The sequence below is a fragment of the Hirundo rustica genome, chromosome Z (assembly GCF_015227805.2).
Source record: "Hirundo rustica isolate bHirRus1 chromosome Z, bHirRus1.pri.v3, whole genome shotgun sequence".
NCBI lineage: Eukaryota > Metazoa > Chordata > Aves > Passeriformes > Hirundinidae > Hirundo > Hirundo rustica.
The window spans coordinates 796863-819997 of record NC_053488.1 but is presented as its reverse complement, the minus strand read 5'-3'; the positions used below and the strand labels follow the sequence as shown (position 1 = coordinate 819997).

At 47.0% G+C, this 23135-nt stretch overlaps 1 protein-coding gene across 1 annotated transcript; it reads right to left on the bottom strand.

The window, feature by feature from the left end:
* Nucleotides 1-2629: 2629 nt before the first annotated feature.
* Nucleotides 2630-22845, bottom strand: ACAA2 (acetyl-CoA acyltransferase 2). The gene is made up of 10 exons (XM_040090788.2): nucleotides 22767-22845; nucleotides 16846-17012; nucleotides 15150-15278; nucleotides 13276-13392; nucleotides 10960-11107; nucleotides 8443-8618; nucleotides 7417-7546; nucleotides 5177-5247; nucleotides 4473-4627; nucleotides 2630-3264 (listed from the first exon to the last, which is right to left on the bottom strand). The coding sequence occupies exons 1-10, from the start codon at nucleotides 22780-22782 to the stop codon at nucleotides 3180-3182; spliced, it is 1194 nt and encodes a 397-aa protein (XP_039946722.1). The 5' UTR covers nucleotides 22783-22845; the 3' UTR covers nucleotides 2630-3179.
* Nucleotides 22846-23135: the final 290 nt, after the last annotated feature.

The following is a 23135-nucleotide window of genomic DNA, read 5'->3' as shown; positions in this document are numbered from 1 at the left end:
TTTAACCTCCTGGGAATGCCATGCTCTAGGCTTAGAAGTGAAATCAGGAACTACAGAAGAGGAATTCAGAGGGATTGCTGCTGGTCTCAACCATTCAACGGATTAATTAGGACAAAGTCGGTTTAGATGGGATATTGGGAAGGAATTCCTGGCTGTGAGGGTGGGGAGGCCCTGGCACAGGGTGCCCAGGATCCCTAGAAATGCCCAAGGCCAGGCTGGAACAATCTCATCTGGTGGAGGGTGTCCCTGCCCATGGCAGAGGGTGGGACAGCGTCCAAGGTCCCTTCCAACCCAAACCATTCCCTGATTCCATGAACACATTGCTCTGACCATTGCTCATCTGGGTGTTGTGGAGGAAGCTGCAGGCGTTGGAGCAGCCCTACCTGAAGTCCCAGCAACTTCATGGGAAAGGATTTCTCACTGCTTCACTTTAGTGTGGCAAAGTCCCTCATCAGAGGTTCTCACAGGAAATGAAGGGGATAAAAATGGAACTATTTGGGAATAAGCAGTTGGCTCATACTGCACAGAAAGGTTACTGGCAGGAGGTTGTACATCATCTGCGCTGATAAAAAATTGTCAAGGTATCTGGAAGTTGTAGCTTATGCATTAAAAAGTTCTCTGGAAAATAAGGTGGACATCATGAAGCATTTTGCAGAAAACATGCCATTACTCAGGATGACCAAACGCAGCTCTCATGGCTAGAATTACGTAGGAATCTCAAAATTTTGAGTGATAAAAAGGGGAAGTGAAACATTATGTGCTAAACAAAGCACATGAAGGGGATTTACTGTAAACACACAGTGATGAGCTCAGAAAGAACGGTCATTACACAGGGATAAGATCCTGGAAAAACTTCATCCGGTTGTCTGAAATGAGAATTCAACGATCATGCACAGTCAAGAACTGCCCATAAATTCCTTCATGAGAGCAAGAGGAGAGGCAGCACCCATCCATGACCTCAGGGGCCAGACCCAATGGAATGACATGAAGTTCTGTAAGGGCAGGTTTAGGTTGGATATCTGGGAAAGGTTCTTCCCCCAGAGGGGTCAGGCACTGCCCAGGCTCCCCAGGGAATGGGCACGGCCCCGAGGCTGCCAGAGCTCCAGGAGAGCTTGGACAGAGCTGCCAGGGGTGCACAGGGTGGGATTGTTGGGGTGTCTGTGCAGGGACAGGGGCTGGGCTCTGCCAGAGCTCCAGGAGAGCTTGGACAGAGCTGCCAGGGGTGCACAGGTGGGATTGTTGGGGTGTCTGTGCAGGGACAGGGGCTGGGCTCTGCCAGAGCTCCAGGAGAGCTTGGACAGAGCTGCCAGGGGTGCACAGGGTGGGATTGTTGGGGTGTCTGTGCAGGGACAGGGGCTGGGCTCTGCCAGAGCTCCAGGAGAGCTTGGACAGAGCTGCCAGGGGTGCACAGGGTGGGATTGTTGGGGTGTCTGTGCTGGGACAGGGGCTGGGCTCTGCCAGAGCTCCAGGAGAGCTTGGACAGAGCTGCCAGGGGTGCACAGGGTGGGATTGTTGGGGTGTCTGTGCAGAGACAGGGGCTGGATTCCACGATCCCGGCGGATCCCTTCCAACTCAGATTATTCTCTGCTTCTATGATTCCAAGAAGGAAGAGGGAATTAGTTGTTGGGTATTACAGAAGACACTACTGGTTATTAAAAAAAATTCTTCCGCAAAGGATGTGGCAAAATCCATGTGGCAAATATATTTTGAGCAGTGAAATCCCAGTAATCCTAATTTACTGAGATAAGAGTAGGAAGAGGAAAACAGATACTGTATTAGACAAACATCTGGTTTGCGGCCCGATGGCAGCTGGGTTGGATGGAGTTTTTTTAATCCATATAAACAGTGCTAAATATCTCTACAGTTGTTAAAATCACTGCACCCATGAAAACCCCTGGGAAGGGGATCAGCATACTTCAATTGTTATCCACCAGCTGTAGCAACACTTGCCTTGACCTGAATTTCCTGCTAGGCTAGGCAGACAGGCATGAGTAACTGCCTGGCTTTCACAATCCTCCCATGCCAGCAGAGTGGCAAGAAGCTGTTGCAGATAAGGAATATTTGACAGCGGACAGAGGACAGGAAAGAGTAAAGGCTGCAGTCCCTGCTCCTGTTCCAGCGCTGTGGAGAGGCGTGTGCTGTCTCAGGGCTCTCTCCAGTGAGTACCTGATGCAGACATGCACATCAGAGCAAGCTGCTCACGGCAGCCTGAAGGACTCCAGTGAGCACAAAGCCTTCATTTCACCCCAGTGTCATGTTGGTTCTGTCAAATGATTCATAGCTCTAACTCCACTGCCTCTGAGAGGCCAGGCAGCTTCCTTGGAGCTGCACCTCCCAAACTGGCCAATAAGAACAGACCCAAGAAATATGGGTGATACTATCAGAGGAAATTTAAGAATGAGATGCTGAATGCATGCAGTCGCCATGTGACAACAGGAGAGATGCAGCCACAGCCCTTCTCAGAGGGCTGGCAGATTTGCTGGAGTTCTCCAGAAACTACCTAATAAACACCAGTTACTCCTCGACCAGGAAAAACACTCTCTCCAAAACTCAACAGTCATTTCCCAAAAGTAACGATTCTCACAGTGATTTACTTTTAAAATAAACTTACAAACAGAACACCAAGCCCTTTTCCTTTTTGTGTTGTATTTATTATTCCTTTGGGAGGCACAATGAAAATTCCAGCTTCTGCTGTTTTCCCTTGCAGAACAGCAGGGTACAGATTAATAGCCATCAATCTACAATCAATATATACTTCAAAAAGTCTCTGATTACATTTTCACATTTCCTGATAATATAAGAGGCACATGTTCCAGACAGTGTCAGTAGCTGAAGTAAGTTCAAGCAATACTTGCTTGAAAAGCTGCACTGACTGCTATTTTAAGGCAGGTTGGGTGATAAGTTTGACAGGCGATTTCCTCAGGAAATGAAAGTAATTTTTGCCTACAGAAACACATTGATTGAAAAGAGGCTTTTAGAAAATACCTCATCAGTGTGAAATCACATCGATGCCGCACTAGAAAGACATCAACGAATCTCTTTTTTTTTTTTTTTTTTTTTTTTTGTTCAGAATTCCGAGTTCTCAGTTGTTCCTTTACCTTGGAAAGGGCAGGCAGCGATGCTCTGTTGGTTTCTCAGGGAACCAGCATCTCGGGCCGGGCTGCACCGGCCAGGATCCATCAGGCTGTGCTCTCAATGAGCACAGCAATGCCTTGCCCGCCGCCGATGCACGCTGACCCAACGGCGTACTTCCCACCACGGCGCCTGCTCGGAAACAGCAACAGGGAGGGCGGGTTACCTGCAGGAAACCACAGCAGCTCCTGTCCTGATGTCACGAGAGGAAACCAGCTACCAGCAGGGTGTTACTGAGGATGTTGTTGTTTTCCTAGTAAAATATCACAAAGTGACCAGCTGATGTTGAAATATTTCTGGAGGATAACTTTGGACATCGTATGGTTCCACGCCCTGCCACAGGCAGGAATTACTCCCACTAGACGCCACCTGAACGCTTCTAGAGTAGTTTTTGAACCACCTGAACACTGCTGAGGGAGTTTTTAAATGCTAGGTTTCCTACAGCCATACTCCAAGAAACAGTCTTCTTGAAGGTGCAAATGATCTGAAGTTTCATGGCTTAAACAGTGTTGCAAGTACAAGCAAAGAGACACTGATCTCTACCCTGAGTGGGTGGGAAAAAACCAGAAAATTCAGATTAAAATGGGTACTAAGCATATCAAACAAGCCAAAAGAGCCAGAATTTCTGAAAATGAACTAAAGGAAAGAGAAGGTGACAACAAAGTCTTTTAAAGCATCCCCTTCCAGTAGCTAAAGGGGACTAGAAGAGGGACTTTGCATATGAGCCTGAAGGGACAGGGCAAGGGGAAAATGGCTTCCAGTGCCAGGGATAGATAGGATATTGGGAAGAAATTCCTGGCTATGAGGTTGGTGAGGCCCTGGCACAGGGTGCCCAGAGCAGCTGTGGCTCTTCCATCCCTGGCAGTGTCCAAGGCCAGGCTGGACAGGGCTTGGAGCAACCTGGGACAGTGGAAGGTGTCGCTGCCTACGGCAGGGGATGGAATGAGATGGTCTCTAAAGGTCCCTCCCAACCCAGAGCGTTCCAGGACTCTATGAATCCATGAAATGCACCATGCCAAGAAGAGAACAGACTTTGTTCAGAGGCCATTTCAAAAAAAAAGGAAACCTTCCCACAGACTCCTGTGGGCTTGGACCAGGCCTAGGTGAACTAACGAACGCTGCTGTGGCAACAGGACGGAACGTGAGGCAGGCGCAGGACCCGCACTGCAGCAGAGAGGTGGCAAATCCGTCCAGAAGGTGGCACGTTCCGGCGGGGAGGGCTGTGTGCTGGCCGACTGGAAGAGTTCAGCCACAGGGTATCCGTGCTCCGCCAAAACGTCTGCAGGCATCAACGCCCCAGCACTGCACCCACCCTGAGCAGCTCCTGTCCGTGGGCATACCTTAATTCATGCACCAGGTGAGCCGTGATCCGTGACCCCGAGGCCCCCAGAGGGTGGCCGATGGCGATGGCACCTCCGTTGACGTTGGTCTTCTCAGGGTCAAGGCCCAACACTTTTTCCACAGCCAGATACTGAGGTGCAAATGCCTCATTTACCTAAAGCACCAGGGAAACGACAGAAGTTTTACACCAGCTTCCGGCAGTACGTGTGCAAACAAGATTAACTGAGGTGAGCTGGTCCTTCAGGTCCTTTAGAGAAAAACATTAAACGCTGTGTTTGTAACAGCATGCTTAGCCAACGCACATCTGTCCATCCAACCCAACTAAATTAAAATACTAAGCAAGTATGAGGTGTATTTTATAAAAAAAAGGTACAGTATGTTCTGAGGCAGTTGGTCTACCAAGAGCCTGCTGCACTGACAGAGAAAGGCCCTGTTCACATGTATGACTAACTGCAAACATGAGCAGCCCAGCCAACGGAGTAAAATGTCGCATCACATGAGGATATTTTTGTTCCGTGGAATGCAATCACACCACTTCCAGTTTCCACGTGCCCGGGATTTTTGTAGTGACTGTGCCGCAGGAACTGGATGGACAGAGGTCAGGCAGGCTCCTGACAGCCAAGAGCACCTACGTGGTATGAGTGGAATCTTTCTGCTAAAAAAGATCAGGGGTAAAATCACCGCTCCTGTAAAAACATCTCACCTCTACCAAATCCATATCCTTCAGGGTCAGTCCTGCCTTCTTCAACACCTCTGTGATTGCAGGTACAGGGCCTGTTTAGAAATAGTATGCAGTTAGTTAAATAGAGACTATTAAGTATTAGAAACTTGTTTTACATAGGATAAATTCATAAGACCTCACGAGATCCCCTCCCACAAGGCTCTGAGCAGCCAATGAATTCTGGATATGTCACTCACCTGTTTTATTAGGTGGCAAGAGAACTCCTAAACCTCAAAACTACTCAGTCTCCCGGCCAACATAAAGCCAGGGAAAGCTAAGAGTGTCACAACTGCTGCACACAGAGCTTTCAAGTCAAGAGAAGTGAGAGTCCCCAGGCAAATAAAACAAATTCACAACGGTTTTGAGGCACTCTCCTTCCCAGTACTCTTGGTCCCACTTATTCTCTCCTCACAGCTTGCAGCCTCCAGGTAAACAGAAAAGGAAAAATTCAGGCTGCTCTAGAGTTTGCTGGTCATGTGCTTAGTTATGGGTATCGTTGTTTTTGTGTTTGTAATGTATCTGAAAAATCTTCTAGCAAAAAGCCAAACATTTAATTAGCTTATTCCAAACAATTAAATGCCTCCTCAGACCCAGGTCTTGGACAATTGAAGAAAGTAAGATTTTGGTTTTCAGAGTATTAAGAGTTTGGCAACAATACTGTTCCCTGAAAGAAAGCTGCCTTCTATAACCTAATATAATACACTGAGGGAAATTAATCCCAAACACAGCTCCCTAAGGAAACACACACTCAAAGAGAATTTTGAAGGGTTAACTAGGTACGTGCTTGCACGAGAAACGTTCTGAGATGCTGGGTGGTGGCTGATCATCCAATTCCAAAACGCCAACAATCCTAAACGCTATCACACTGCCAAAAAACGGTGTTGAAAACACACAGCTCAAAGCATAAAACAACAAAAATAAGTAAATGACCAAAGAGAAAGAAGAATTAAAAGAAGAAAGGGCCCAGTTCAGAGCTCAGCAGAGTATCGGGGAGCCCCAGGCAGCTTAACACTAGACTCTAAGTGCATCTAATTAGGGAAGGATTTTAGTATGCCTGTTAGGCGTGAGAGTAATGGGAGGGTCTCCTGTGGACAATACAAAGACCCCTAATGACAGCCAAGTAAACTTTTTCCCCACTCTCTCTTTTTTAAAATCATGAATGCTCCCACTGGACGCTGTGAGACAGGAGTCTCTATCAGTACGTGAAAGGACCAGTGGCTCAGACTGAGCTCCTGTTTGTCAGATCTGCTGCTGTCACGCTGATGAATCTCATCTGGTCTCTTTGAGCGGCTGGGGACAAGCTGTGGTGTGAAGGAGCTGGGATACTAAGTGATCCTCCATATGATTTATGAAGTTTTCAAACTAGCTACAAGAGTTGCCTGACTTGGAGAGAACAGGCTGGTGCAGGAAGCACAATGGCAGCACAAAGTCCAGTGAAAAAAGCCCTCCCTCCACGTTTGCTTTGAAGGCTGTGTCAGTCTGACCAGGAAAACAAATCTGACAATGCCTCATTTGCATTTCCACTGGCACACAGAACCAGCCAACAACAGCTCCTCTGAACGGAACGACAGAGAGGAAAAGCAATGCCGGGATACAATGCTGTCTGAAAACCCAAGTGAAGGGAAAAATCCTGTGGCGTCTGGATTGGCTTTGTGGGATTGTTTGTGCTAAGAGATGCTCGATAAGGAAACAGAAAACATGGGACTAAAGCAACCAGAAAAGGGGTTGGTTCGCCAAGTAATGCTTGAACAGATGCATGCCCTGGGATCCAAGCAGCTTGAGCCACTGAGGAAGTGCTGAAAGGCGTTCACATAGCCACGACTTCACCAACAAGAGGTCAGGCAGGCAATTCATAGTGACACATTTCATCACGGGATTTACAGCTTACAGGAAACTAAAATGAATTTTAGGCGAAAATGGTTTTTTTTTTTTAAAAAAAAGGTTTGTTTGTTTTCTTGACTAAAAGAAACAGTAAAAAAGGGGAAGGAGGAAGAGCCTGAAGGACTATACTCATGCTATGACTGTGGGTCAGACACTGCACACACCCTTCCAGCAAAACTGAGGAGCAAATCTGTCCCTCTGCACAACAGGGCACAGAAACGCCTTCAGAGCCACCAGCCCGAGCACAGTGGAGCACCCTTTCCTTGCTTTTAGAACGCCCAGGACAAGAACATTTAAATGCTGCTAGATGCTCTAAAATGATGTGCTCTACTGCAACTTACCGATGCCCATGATGGAAGGGTCACAGCCAGCCGAGTGATAAGCTACTACTCTTGCCAGAGGAGTAAGACTGTGCTTTTTAAGTGCTGATTCACTGGCAAGGATGACTGCACCAGCTCCATCACACACACCCTTGCAGTGAGAGAGAAGCATTCTTAGTGGGAAAATATAAAGAAACAAAAAAATATCTTCATGCTCTTTAAACTAAACCCCCTAAAAGGGGGCTGAGTCTAAGGTACTATAATCAGCATTTAACAATGTTTATTCAAAACAACAGAAAACAATCTTTCACTATTCTGAGGATGGGGCATGAAAGTTAAATATAGATAAATGTTTAATAAATTCCAGTGTGTTCGAAAAGAAAAGTAAGTCTTTCTTGCATTGGAAACATGCTTCTGCTGACTTGCAAGAACACTATTAATAATGAATAATATATGTGCTATTAATTATAAAAAATACTTTACAGACACCCACACTGTGGCTTACAGTCTATTTTAGGCATGAATTCAGACTGTATGATCACAGCACTCCATCTGGCCCAAAGAACTTTAACCAATTAATTAAGATACTGACTGTGGGAGGAACAGTCCACAATGACATGCTGCTAAGCACTGAGTATATTCTGGGTAATAGCAAAATGTGGTTTGGGGGAGAGAGGACAGTAGCTGTGGTACAAAGATGAGCAGCAGCAGTATGCCCACCAACAAAATGTAAGTTTAAAGCAAGTAAGTTCAGTAACCACTGCCTCCCAAAGAAAGCAGAGGGGCTACCAGCTGCACAACTCAAGGCTGATGAAGAAATGCCAAGGCCTGACTGCAAGATCAGTGGCAATCCACAGAATCAAATTTTAGGACTTAGGAGCGGCCTGAAGGATGCCCTGGCACCTCAGGGCTGGAAGAGTCAGCCAGGCCATTCAGCTGCAGAATTAGAAGTCATTTTCATCAGCAGACACCACTGACAGCCAACTTGGCGAGAGATAAAAACGGTGGCAATAGATCTGGAGAACCACAGCGGTCTGATGTACTCACTGAGGCGTTCCCAGCCGTGACTGTTCCATCCTTTTTGAAGACACACGGGAGTTTTGTCAGCTGCTCCATCGTGGTCTGGGGTTTGGGGTGCTCATCCTTTTGCATGCTTTCTTTACCCTTCTTTGTCTTCACTTCAATCGGTGCTATCTCAGCTTTAAAGTAGCCAGCATCATTAGCTGCAACCACAAAAAGAAAAGTAGAAGGACTTGATAAAAACATCTAGATGATTCTTCAGCATGACCGTATTTTCATGTGCACACAGTTTATGCTCTGTTTGAAACAAAAGCTCAGGGACTGCAGTACTTATGCTTGATTTTGCTTAAATAAATTGGTTTGTATTTTACTGTTGGGTGCTTTTGTGGTTTTTGTTATTTTAAGAAATTGGGGCAAAAACCATACAAGTACACTCTAAAACTTCTCCAAAGAAAGTCTCAAATATTGAAACTTTATTTCAGGTTTAAACAGCTGAACTTTTGGGGGGTTGTTTGTTTGTTTGTTTGTTGGGGTTTTTGTTTATTTGGTTTGGTGTTTTGTTTGTTTGTTTTTTAAATGTAAACTGCTAGGTTTATTTTTAGTACATATTCCCCTTGATTACTGCTTTTGAGATGACAGCTGAAATGACAGCTCTGTCATTTCTCAGATGGCCAAGATGTAAATCTCACTTGGAGAGGAATGTGCAAAAAACCTCTTGAGCCACATTGTTTCTCTTGATAAGATACTGTATTATCAATCAAAATCCGGTTCAAGGTGCTCCTCCAAAAGCTCTCACTGTCAAACCAGGATCTCAGAATGGGATTCAGCTGCCTAAACAACCTAAAACAATTCAAGTCATTGGAGGTATCTAAGATGCCCCAAAAAGGATCTGGCTACATGGCCTAACATAACATGAGACAGAGATTTAAAACTAAGACACTGAAATGGTCAGATCTGATGCTGTTCAGCTACCTCTGGGCTTCTCAACAAATTCCTCAAAACCTTTTTCTTTCCTGATTAAGCACAGGGCTCTCTCTTCACTGTGGGATAAGACAATCTGGTCCTACAGACAGAAACAAAAACAGCAAGGTAAAAATCCTAGAAAACAAGAAGCACAGTTTCTAGCAAAGGCTCCAGGAATGGCAGGAGTTAGGTAACAAGAGGAACAAGCAGGAAAGGTAATAAATGATGAAGAAAAAGTTACAAAAAGCACTTCTACATCTACATTTTTACTGGAAAAAATTCCAAAATCTTCCTTCAAGAGTGCAGCTGTTAAAATGCACCATCACTAGAATCTAAAACCATGCTTAGATCTTCCCTTCCCATGTTCACCTTTGGCCTGCAATGCATGATGAGTCCCAGCATGGCCACTGCACATTCTACTGGCTTTTGGCCTAAACTTCACAGCAACTGAATCACAGAAACCAGGGATGGTTTGGGTGAGAAGGAACATTAAAGTCCATCTCATTTCAACTCCCTGCCATGGGCAGGGACACCTTCCACTGTCCCAGGCTGCTCCAAGCCCTCTCCAGCCTGGCCTTGGACACTGCCAGGGATCCAGGGGCAGCCACAGCTGCTCTGGGCACCCTGTGCCAGGGCCTCAACACCCTCCCAGCCACCAATTCCTTCCCAGGATCCCAGCTGTGCCTGCCCTCTGGCACTGGGAGCCATTCCCTGGGTGCTGTCCCTGGGTGCCTTGTCCCCAGTCCCTCTGCAGCTCTCCTGGAGCCCCTTCAGGCCCTGGCAGGGGCTCGGAGCTCTCCCTGGAGCCTTCTCTTGTGCAGCTGAGCAGCCCCAGCTGTGCCAGGCTGGCTCCAGAGCAGAGGGGCTCCAGCCATGGCAGCATCTCCGTGGCCTCCTCTGCACTGGCTGCAGCAGCTCCATGTCATTCCTACACTGGAGACCTCAGAGCCGAATGCCTCTGAATCATGGTTTTGGGCACGTAAACCACCCAGAGAACAGTTTAAAACACAGCTCCTAAACAAACATCCCCTCTTCAGACTCCATGGGCTCCGAGTGTTCAAGCTTTCAAGAACAACATCGAATTTGCAAAAGAAAGCAGGGGGATTCAGATGAATTACAGCAGATGCTGGCACACAAGAAGGATGTGGGTCACTGTGGAAGACTGCTCTTCCCACAGAGGAAAGTGAAGCCAGGCATGCCTGGGACAATGCTGCATCCCACCAGAGGGGCACCAACAAATGCCATTCACCAACAGGAGTCCTGCTCAGGCAGGAGCTGACCCGTGGCTGGCCAATGCTGTTTGCTGCCCCAACAGCTAGGGAATGTCCCTGAGGAAATCACAGGAAGGCAGAGGAAAGGAGTTCCCACTAAACCTTCTGAGGGGTGCAACACCTGACCCAGTACACTCTCAAAGTCAACCCCCAAAGGAGCGCGTTATTCGCACCAACAAAATCACGAATTTGCCAACAGAAGGACGAATTACACCAGAGAAAACCTGAGAACACTTGGAATCAACGCTGAAAATGGACCAGAACCTGAAACCAGCATCACAGAACCACTTCCACTCCTCGATTTACTCACCAGCTTTGCACCTCTGCTGCGTTTTGAGCGCGTACCGGTCACATTCCTCTCGGGAGATGCTGTATTTTGCAGCCAGGTTTTCAGCTGTCACTGCCATAGGTATTTTGACATGTGTATCTGTCAGGGCTTCCCACAACGTGTCCTCCAGCTGCCACGCAACATCCGAGGAAGAAAATTAGAAAGCAGGGCAACGCTGTATTTATTACTGACAGCTTCTAACTGTTCAGCAGTCTCTTGGAAAGTAATGGCTCTTTGTAAAATTAATTCAGGTCACCTACAGATAATTTATTGATTTATTAGGATGAACACACTGGAAAACGATGCACAAGTTATTGTGTGCTATTCTAGTTAATCTTCACTGCGCTCTAGCACAATTCTTTCCACTCACACGTGGCCCCAAGAGGCTTGGGGAAAGGTTTAAAAAAAGATTTTTAGTATTTCAGCACATTTCACTTCTGTGTGAGATTATTTATTAGAGCCCTGTGAGCAAACACACCTGTCTGGTTGCCAAGAACAAAATGGGGAGGCTCTTTGAGAAGGCACAGCAGCCTACTGATTCTTTAGCTCTTTCTCTACTGTCAGGTAAAATCCCCTGCCTAGAGTCACAGGCTTCTGTGGGCACAACGTCTCAGGGGAGAAATTACCCAAGTCCACCTTCACTCAACTTGGTAAAGGCAGGCCCAGTCAGTTCAGATGGGTTATGTTATCTCTGTCAGCAGTGAAGTTCTGCAAAATAAACCCTTCATCCACCTGTCACTGTGTAATTCAGTTATTTTTATGGTAAGAACCCAGTTGCACCTACTCGGTGTATCAGCATCTTTGTGAAGGTGCTGTCCGTAGGGCCTGTGCCACACAAGAACAGAACCAAGCGCACAACATAGCCACCATCTTCACAGTGGAAATACAGCGTGGGGAAAAAAAAATCCCAAGGGGCTGAAACACTGAAATATCCTAATTTTGCATTCTGATATCAGTTACGACCCACCGAGAAAGTGGCGGCACGTTATCAGTTTATCCTGCTGCACTTACCCCACAGTATTCACTTCGGACTTGTGAATGCAAAGATAACTTACTCATCAATGGATTTAACGTCTAGGCTCCACTTTGGAATTGAGAGATGCCCACAGCTCACAGGAGGTACACGTGTTCCTCACCAGTCTATCTACCCACTGCCAGCATCACTAGCCTGGCCTAAACTGTGTGTGCCTCTGCTTCACAGACACTCTGTACGTAGTACTTGCACAGGATGCCCCACGTGAACTAAATTTTGTGTCCAAGAGTTTATTGGCATGTTTAACATGGAAAAGGAACTCAAAAATGGTTTTGAAAAAGCTGGAAAACTGGCACGCTTCACAGAATGGCCTGAACCTACTGTTTTGATACTGTCTGAATACTAGATAAATGCTTTAAACTACAAAATCTGGATCTAATCTCCACTAATTTCACTGGATGAATGAAATTTCAGGATTTAGTGCCTGTACAAGGATTTAGTGCCTGTGGGAAATGGCACTAAATTTGTCTAACCATTAGGAGTCCATCCACAAACAACTTCAAAAACTGAAAGATTTGACAAGTCAAATTGAAACAAACAACTGATCATGGTTAGACAACTTGTTTTAAAAGACAGAGCTTTACACCTCTAGATACAGGAGCTTTGCAAAATAAGTTTATATTTATTGATTGTTATAGTGACAATTATTAGTGAAAGTTTCTTGTGTACTTCACTGCATACAACAAACAACGAGGCCATTAACGAAGTTTATTCCATTCAAGAGATGGGGAAATGTGGGAAATGGATTTGTAGAGAATTCTCAAAGCCTGACAAAGTCTCACATAGCATGCATCCGTATGCAAACTTTGAGACAGTTTGCTGACTTAGAAGTGCCATGGAACAGGACAGACACGGTTGGAAGAGAGAAATGGAACTAGAAACAAGTTTCCAAGGATGGCCTTGCAAATAAATTAAGACACTTTGGAGAAACAGAACTAGGAAAGGTGCACTGTAGTAGGACCCACGAGGGGTAATTTTAGATGATTGGTTTTAAGGCATTAGCAGCATTGTGTGGCAAAAGCTGACAGGCCAAAACCCACTCAGAATATATTGTAATTACAAAATAGTTTGGCTCCTGATTGTGACGGCGTGAATTGTAACACCCGTACAGTCTCACCCCTCACGTGAGACTGAAAACGGAATCAAAGTTTTTAAAACGCCTCTCAGTTACCCCTCAGCTCTCTGGGTCAGGAAAAGGTGTAGTCCGACAAGTGCCTCCAATCCTGACACTAAACAATGCTTTCCACAGAGAACAGAAGAAGTACCTTGAGCTCTGCTCCTAATCTGGTTCCAAACCGAACCTTTCGAACGGCGTAAGGAGCCTGGCTCATGCTCTCAGCTCCGCCACACAGAACAACTTCTGACTCATTCAAGCAAATTTCCTGTCAACACAGAAAAACAAAACAGATCTAGGATTCAGCTCACTGTTTGAGTAATAAAATAACTGTTTCAAAATAAGGGGCTGTCACCTACAAAGCAACGAACTTAAGAATGAATCCAAACTTAGTCATGTGTGTATATTTATGAAGGGCTTATCCTTCTGTTAAGGCTGGGGTCTGTCGCCTTGATGCCACGTCCCTTTTTCCTCCTTTCTGCAAAGAATGGCCATATCCATGAGGGAAGGAGAGAATATGGGTGGGCACACGTGGCAGAGCAGAGGAACAGAGACATCAGGCATCTGCATGCTTGTGTGCTTTGGTTCACAAATGGTTGCATGGTGGTTTTGGGCCCCCATTCTTCTCAGAAGGAACACAAATTACACCTCAAAGCCTGAAGTAGGACCTTAACAAATCAAAAAAAAAATGGGAGGTAATTTTAGAAGACAATAGCTACGGATATGTATTTTAGAAGACAATAGCTGCCAAAATAAGTACCCAAAACACACTAATTCATCAATGGCAAAGAAGTACACGAAACCTAAAAGCCCCAACTCCTAAATGCACCATCAGAGCATTCAAAAATAGCGCTTCCTTAAAATGCTTCACTGAGTTGGGACTTTCAGGTTACTTATGAACTGGAATGAAAGAAAATTAAATTACCCCAGAGAAGCTGTGGCTGCCCCATCCCTGGAAACGCCCAAGGCCACACTGGACAGGGCTTGGAGCAACCTGGGGTAGTGGAAGGTGTCCCTGCCCACAATAGGAGGGTGGAACTGGGTGACCTTTGATACGCCTTCCAACCCAAACAGTTCCATGATTCTGTGGTCTTGATATACATTTGAGATTTCTAGTTAACAACTTGTGTCTAGCAGCACCTGCTGAGATGCTTACTATAGTTACCAGAAACTTTGTGAGCATCCAAGCAGAGCTGGCTGCACTGATGGAATGCCATCCTTGAAAAGGGCCTCACCACCATACTTTCAATAAAAGTTGGTCACGCCCTGCAGCGGATTTTTCCAGTGCGGACAAGCGTGTGTAAGGCCTTTGCAAAAAGCACTGGGAAAAACAGTGGGGTGGATATTATTGCAAACACATAACCTTATCTCCACATTTTTCACATCTTTTCTCCCAGGGAATCAGACCTAAAATAATTCTTTAGCCAAGGAAAACCAAAAAAACCCCAAAATCCCACAAAACCAACAATTCGCTTGTTCAAGTATTCATAAAAGCAATGTATGAGCAAATGAAATAAAAATCCCTGTGCTCTGAGTCAACGGTTTTGGCCAGCTCCTCAAGGAGAAGTTGATTCTCTTGCATTTTAAAAGAAGTGACACTATAAACTACTTAACCCGTGAGAGGTTTGGATCTTTGAGCAAAAGCACACTTAAAAAGCACAGGTTGCTTCTTACACAGCTATCCCTGTGAGAATATAAACAGTGATCAAGGGATGAAAGACTCCTGGAGCCCAGTAATTCATACAAATTCATACAAACAGGATCACAGGATGCAGCTATTGCACAGCTGAGCTCCACTGACACTTGCTGCATTCCCTGTACTAAACTAAAAATTGCTACAATAGTTGGATTTTAAAAAACAATCCCACAATGAGGCATGGTGGTGGCCGAAGTCCCGCAAAGAACTGCCGGACAACAGAAATCTCCACCAAAAATCCCCGTCAAGATCCCAAACACAAAGGACTCGTTCCTACACGTTAACAGCCTGACAAAAGTTACAGCTGACACGGAAACACAGCTTTGTACCTGACAGCCATTGGCAATGGACTGGAAGCCAGAGCCACAGAGCCTGTTGACGGTGAGGGCTGGGACGGACATGGGGACTCCCACACGCAACCCAACGTGCCTCGCAATGTAGATAGCATCCGAGGAGCTCTGCAGGCAGAACAGCAAACAGGTTTTGTCACACTCCCCTCGATTTGGAAAGCAAAAAAAGTCTTGGTGGGAAGCCAGAACAGTGCCACTGCATCCCTGAGGTGTGTGCTCAGCAGAAACCTTACTGCTCACCAGAAGCACGTTGATTCAGCTCGAGAAGACACCATCCTGCAGGATCTGAAAGTGTCACTGCCTTGATAAGCATTTTAAAGAAAAATGTGTGCTAAGTCAACTTTATGTTATCCCTCATGCCTTATTTTCAAAACAGCACCCACACAGCAGGGCAGATCCTGACAGGTGAGCTGCAATTATTTTAGTAATTTTTATTATTTTAAATTAATACTGCTCAGACTGACAAGGGAAGGCCTCCCAAAATCAGAGAGGACACCTATGCTCTTAAAGAACATGCCCTGAGCTTAAATGCATTATAGAGACAAAGTTCTGTGCACAGTGCTACAATACACATGCAAGTTCAGGAAAAAAAAATTAAAATTAATCAAGCTACTTCTGCTGAAGAAGGGGAGTTTGAAATATTCATACAGTCATAGTTAAATAAACTTTATCAAACAATACCAATAAACCAGAATTTTAAAAAAAATAATAATAATCCACTGGAATGGGGAAGTATGATGCAAAGGAAAAGACATGTACTTTCCAAATTAAAAGACACTTTATCAGGAGATTGCTATTTTTTATGTGAAAGCACTGCAAGAGATTTGAGTGCAGCAATTCTTTCTTAGGCCACAAATACCTCTTACAAAACTGAGAAGCTGAATAAAAGAAGCTGAGATGGTAGCTGTAGGAGACAGAGTAATTTAAAGCTACTCTTTTGGCTGAAAATCCAAAGAAGGAATACTTCCTGTTTCTTTGCTTACTGTCCAAGTTCTCAGTCACTTGCTTCTTCTGCAACCTTGAAACATGCAAAATACAAGTCTCCACCCTTAACAGTTATGGTGAAATCAGAACACAAAGCAAATTAAAAAAAGCTAGGAATGTCCTTTGCTGTCCGGCCTAAAACAAAGATCCTCACTTGTACGTGAGGGTAACTGCAGTTTTGCAGTTGCATGCAGCAGCATCCTCCTCACAAGCTCTTTGGAAAAGACACCATTGTGCAAATGTCTCTGTCAATCAAGGCACGGAAACTTGCATTCACTCAAAAAAAAAATCTACGGAAAAGACAAGAGAAAACACAAATCACTTGCAGGCTTGACACAGAGAGGGATTTATGCAACTTAGTGAAAAACCACTGATCACTGAGTCACACAGCTCCAGCCATTAGAACACGGGAAGCGTACCTGGGATGAGCCAGTTAATTGATACACAGCTTCAGGAGGTCAGCCCGTCCTCATTTAAACCACCTCTGGGCACTAAAAAAAGCAAGCCAAGCCTCGTTCCCAACAGCACCACAAATCACACAGGATACACACATCCCTCAAAACACACGAGCAGAAAAAAACAGGCTGCAAACTGCACCCGACCCCTTTCCCTCCCAGGGGCAGCTATCTACAGGGGCACACCGAGGGTGCCTCAAACAGCCCCTGAGCAGCAGATTTTCCAGGCTACCAACCTGCATGACATTGCCCACGACGACGCTGTCGATGATCTCAGGAGAGACCTTGCCGGCGGCCAGCGCGGCTCGAGCGGCATGTTCCGTCAGGTCGGTGGCCGAGAAATCCTTCAGCAAGCCCCCGTAAGTCCCAAAGGGAGTGCGCTTGGCTGCCACGATGAACACACCTGAAACAGGGGCAGAAATGACCCACAGCAGTGAACACACCTGAAACAGGGGCAGAAATCACTCACAGCAGTGAACACACCTGACATGGGGCAGAAATGAGCCACAGCAGTGAACACACCTGAAACAGGGGCAGAAATGACCCACAGCAGTGAACACACCTGAAACAGGGGCAGAAATGACCCACAGCAGTGAACACACCTGACACAGGGGCAGAAATGAGCCACAGCAGTGAACACACCTGAAACAGGGGCAGAAATGACCCACAGCAGTGAACACAGCTGAAACAGGGGCAGAAATGACCCACAGCAGTGAACACACCTGAAACAGGGGCAGAAATCACCCACAGCAATGTACACACCTGAAATAGGGGCAGAAATGACCCACAGCAGTGAACACACCTGAAACAGGGGCAGAAATGAGCCACAGCAGTGAACACAGCTGACATGGGGCAGAAATGACCCACAGCAGTGAACACACCTGACATGGGGCAGAAATGAGCCACAGCAGTGAATACACCTGAAACAGGGGCAGAAATGACCCACAGCGATGTACACACCTGACATGGGGCAGAAATGACCCACAGCGATGTACACACCTGACATGGGGCAGAAATGACCCACAGCGATGTACACACCTGACATGGGGCAGAAATGACCCACAGCAGTGAACACACCTGACACGGGGCAGAAATCAGCCACAGCTGTGAACACACCTGAAATAGGGGCTGAAATGACCCACAGCAGTGAACACACCTGACACGGGGCAGAAATGACCCACAGCAGTGAACACACCTGACATGGGGCAGAAATGACTCACAGCAGTGAACACACCTGACATGGGGCAGAAATGACCCACAGCAGTGAACACGCCTGACATGGGGCAGAAATGACCCACAGCAGTGAACACACCTGACATGGGGCAGAAATCAGCCACAGCAGTGAACACACCTGAAACAGGGGCAGAAATGACCCACAGCAGTGAACACAGCTGAAACAGGGGCAGAAATGACCCACAGCAGTGAACACACCTGAAACAGGGGCAGAAATGACCCACAGCAGTGAACACAGCTGAAACAGGGGCAGAAATGACCCACAGCAGTGAACACACCTGAAACAGGGGCAGAAATGACCCACAGCAGTGAACACACCTAAAACAGGGGCAGAAATGACCCACAGCAATGTACACACCTGACATGGGGCAGAAATGACCCACAGCAGTGAACACACCTGAAACAGGGGCAGAAATGACCCACAGCAGTGAACACACCTGAAATAGGGGCAGAAATGACCCACAGCAGGGAACACACCTGAAACAGGGGCAGAAATGACCCACAGCAGTGAACACACCTGAAACAGGGGCAGAAATGACCCACAGCAGTGAACACACCTGAAACAGGGGCAGAAATGACCCACAGCAGTGAACACACCTGACATGGGGCAGAAATGACCCACAGCAGTGAACACAGCTGCAGGGAATGCACAAATTATCCACAGATACTGCACCTCACACCCTGGAGTGCACCAAACCAGCCTCCAGTTGGCAACACCCGAAATTGACACGAAACTTTTCAAGTATGGACAACATGAACACAGGAAGCTCGAGGTTAAATAATGGTGCTTTCGACAAGGGATGGCATGGCAAATTAGAAAGAAAAGCTGGGAGAATTCTGGAAATATAGCCCCTTTCCACAGTGAGGTTTGACAACAAAGTAAGATTGGATCCAATTGTGGAGCTTGGAGCAGACTGCCACATACATCAGACATTAGTGCTAGTGCACTAAAAGCATGCCAGTGGCATCTAGGAAATCCTGTAGTAGACACCTGTGAAAAAATCAGATGGGCAGCAGTGCTTTTAGCAGTGGCCATTCCCTCACCCTAGAAAAATCAGCAGATATTTGGTTTATATGCAGAAACAGTTTCCCCAAAAAAACAAAACAAAACAAACACACACACACACACAAAAAAAAAAACAACAAAAAACCCCCCACCAAACCAAACCAAACAGAAACAATAAAGTACAAACCCATACTTTTTATATGCAACTTTAAGTACTTTAGATTAAGAGGAAAAACATTCCCTAATCAAAAAAATTAATGCCCCTGCCAGAAACATATATGCCACCTAAACATCTTTAGCACAAATCTTCTGGTTCCTGAGAAGAAAATCCAGTTTTCACCAGGCAGGAGACCACGCGCAAGCACATGTGCACAAATGCACGGGCCAGGGGCAGCCGATACAAATTCCAGCTCAAGAGAAGACACCTCTGAAGCGGAGCGAACATCTCCTGGCTGCCTGTCACACTGGCTCTCTGCCCCCACGTGCAGAAAAACAAGTGGGAGGCGGGCTGTGAACTTTCCCCCAGTTGAACGGTAGGGCTCACAAGCCCTGTTTCCACAGCTCCCTTCAAACACCCAGCTATTTTAGGTAACACTGCAGGGGACGTGCACAGATGTAGGAGCGCAGACAAATGAAAATGCCAGCTCATTGAGCTGCTCACGAGCACTGATTTCAGGTCATCCCACCCCTCTTACTTGGCTGCTCTGTCAGAGAGGGGGTGCTCTCCACCTCGCGTGTATTCGCACCCCAGCCTAGCACGACTGCTAGGAAAGGACATTCCAAACCGGTCAAGGTCAAGGGTCCCCACTGGCAAAGACCTGAGCACAGTGCAGAGATCTAAAGTGTGCATGGAGGATGCTGAGACTCGTATCACATAATGGTTTGGGCTGGAAGGGACTTCAAGGATCCTCCAGTGCCACCCCTGCCACGGGCAGGGACACCTTCCACTGTCCCAGGCTGCTCCAAGCCCTGTCCAGCCTGGCCTTGGACACTGCCAGGGATCCAGAGGCAGCCTCAGCTGCTCTGGGCACCCTGTGCCAGTGGCTCGCCTCATGGCAAAGAATTTCTTCCCAATACCCAATCTAAATCTTCCCTCCTTGGCATTTCTTTCCTGCAGCGAAACAGGCCTTGACACTCACATTCTTCACCACCCCTCCTGCCCACTGATTCCCTGCCTTCTCCTAATTGACTACAAAGGTTTGCTGCAGACCAGCCTGAGGACCTGACCAAGCTAAAAGAACTCTCTCTCCTCCCTTCTGGCCAGGTTGTCAGTTATCCACATTATTTGTTCAGTCACATCCACCGTGGCATTGCCTCATGATCAGTCTGGGGGCGAGGATGGAACTTTGCCCTTAAACATTCCCTCCACATCAACACCACCTCTCTCTCTTCCACCGAGGCTGCTCACGGCTGCCCACTTCCCAACAGCACTGCAGGGCCAATAAACCAGGGCAGGTCACACAACACGGGCAGCCAAACTCTAACCCAGACTCAGCAGAAAATGAGGGATTAATTTTCCCTTGGATCAGTTCTGTGCCTGAGTTCACCTTCTGGCTGCTCAATAAAACAGTAACTCAAGGCTCAGAGAGAAGGCTGGACTGAACCAGTAAGGGAAGAAGATGGGGAAGCAGCAGCACAGCCTGTGTTATGTTGAATTAACCGGGACACAGACACTCCTTTAGGATACATAACTCCAGAGACTGCCAAATTCTGCTTGACTGGAGAGGCACCTACAAATGCTAACCCCTCCACGGAATTTCAGGAGAGGCAACAAGGGGTGGTTGAAGTCCTGAGTGAAAAAGGACTCTTTGTCCTTTGACAACTCTTCCTAAATTCCCATTCGTTAGCTCTGTCCAACTTTGTCACAGAAAGATTCCAGAGTCTCTGCAATTTTCCAAGGTGATAAACATCGGATGAGAGCAGAACAGTGCCAAATGCATAGAGATCTGAAAACTTTTGGGGCAAGAAAGCCAAGATCACTCTGAATCCTTACCAAACACTGTATTTGAGACATCTTTTAAACTAGTTTTGTGAACTACTTGCTGCCAAACAGGGAACTGAAACACTATTTAATCCTACAACATTTCACAAATGAACTTGGTATGAAAGTAATTCTTATCAGATCCTATTCTGAAAGCCTAGAAAACAATCAATAACATTAAAAAAGGAAGTTAAGAAGCAAGAATGGTATATGAAAGTGCTGTGGGTTGAGATGAGAGAAAATCCTGCAGTGGGCACAGAAAACTAAAATCACAGGGGCAAGGTGCCCTCTGTCCTATCCAGCTCAGCAAAACCATCAGAATTATACAATGTTGACTACGCAGGCTTTAGCACTACAATCCCACACCATGACTGACACGTATGTTATTATTTAGGTACAGTCCGTCGAGTAGCAAAGCGCTGTCAAACAGATAAAAAGCCCTATTGCAATAAATTTCAATTTTGTTTTCACACAAGAGCAGGTCCAAAAAGGTGTATTTACCTCATTTTTAAGAGTCACAGTATTTAAACAATGTAGAGCATAAATAACTTCCTTGCACGGGACACTTTCAGGGGCTGTGGTGACTTAAGGAGTTTATCCTGCACTATTGGCGCTAACACCGGCAGTGACAAACTGACACTGACATTTGACGTGTCACAGTCACTGCACGTAAACAGGGAACCACAGAATTACAGAATCATCTGGGTTGTAAAAGAACCTGAAGACCATGGAGTCTCCAACCATTACCCGGCACTGCCAAGGCCACCACTGACCCCTGTCCCCAAGTGCCACATCCACAGGGCTACCTCCAGCGGTAGGGACTCCACCACTCCCATGGGCAGTCCTTTCCATGGAGAAAATGTTCCTGATACACAACTCAAATTCCCAGTTCCATGACAGACATGCACCCTTGCTACGCGTTTGTTGGCAGCACAAACTCGAGCACTGCAGGAAGCCAAACACCGAATTACTGCGTAAAGCAGCGCTGGGGAAACAGAGGCTGTGACTGACACTCTGCAACCCCACTCCCACCTTCTGCAACTCACTTCCACCCCCGGACCACATTACCACTCTCTGAACCCCATTCTCACATCCAGACCACATTTCCCACACTCTGAACCCCATTCTCACCCCCGGAACACATTCCCACTCTCTGAACCCCACTCTCACCTCCTCACCACATTTCCCACTCTCTGAACCCCATTCTCACATCCAGACCACATTTCCCACTCTCTGAACCCCATTCTCACATCCAGACCACATTTCCCACTCTCTGAACCCCATTCGCACCTCCTCACCACATTCCCACTCTCAGAACCCCATTCTCACCTCCTCACCACATTCCCACTCTCTGAACCCCATTCTCACCCCCGGAACACATTCCCACTCTCTGAACCCCATTCTCACCAGCTCACCACATTCCCACTCTCTGAACCCCACTCTCACATCCAGACCACATTTCCCACTCTCTGAACCCCATTCTCACACCCGGAACACATTCCCACTCTCTGAACCCCATTCTCACCAGCTCACCACATTCCCACTCTCTGAACCCCATTCTCACCCCTCACCACATTCCCACTCTCTGAACCCCACTCCCCCTCCTCACCACATTCCCACCCTCTGAGCCCCTTCCCCACTCTACGACGATCATTCCCACCCTCCCACCCCACGCAGCCCGGTGGGGTTTTTTTGGGTTTTTTTTTGGAAGTTCCTAATTACTTCCAGCGGTCTGTCCGCGCAGGCACGGACGGGACCGCGGGCAGGGAAATCCCCCCGGGAGGCACGGGAACGGCTCTCGGGGGCTCTACTTTGCCATTCCTGAGGGCCCCACGAGCTGCCCCGCCTCAGAGCGCCCAAGCCGTGACCGCCCGCCCTCAGGGTCCCCCCGGAGCCCCTCAGGCAGGCAGGGATCGGCGGGGGGACGCGATCCTCACCCCTCAGCAGCGCCATGGCCACACCGCGCCCCGGCCGAGTGCCGCGCCCGCCCCGCACATTCGCCACGCTGAGGGCGGAGGGGGCGCTGGCAGTTTGATTAAAGTTAACTCCTACGCGTAGGTTTGGTTTTTTTTGTTTGTTTTGTTTAATTCATTTTAAAACTGTGGTGGTTTTTTTTCTTTGTTTGCTTGCTTGTTTTTAAATTTTGCTTCTGCTCGGTTGGATTTTTTCTTTCCCCCCCGTGCGGTTTTGGCGAATCTGCGGCAGGGGAAGAGGGGGCGGGGTTGAGCGCTGAGGGGAGAGGCTCAACCCGCCGCCCGCCTCACAGGTAAATTCAGCGTGTTACAGTTAATTGCTCATAATCCTGG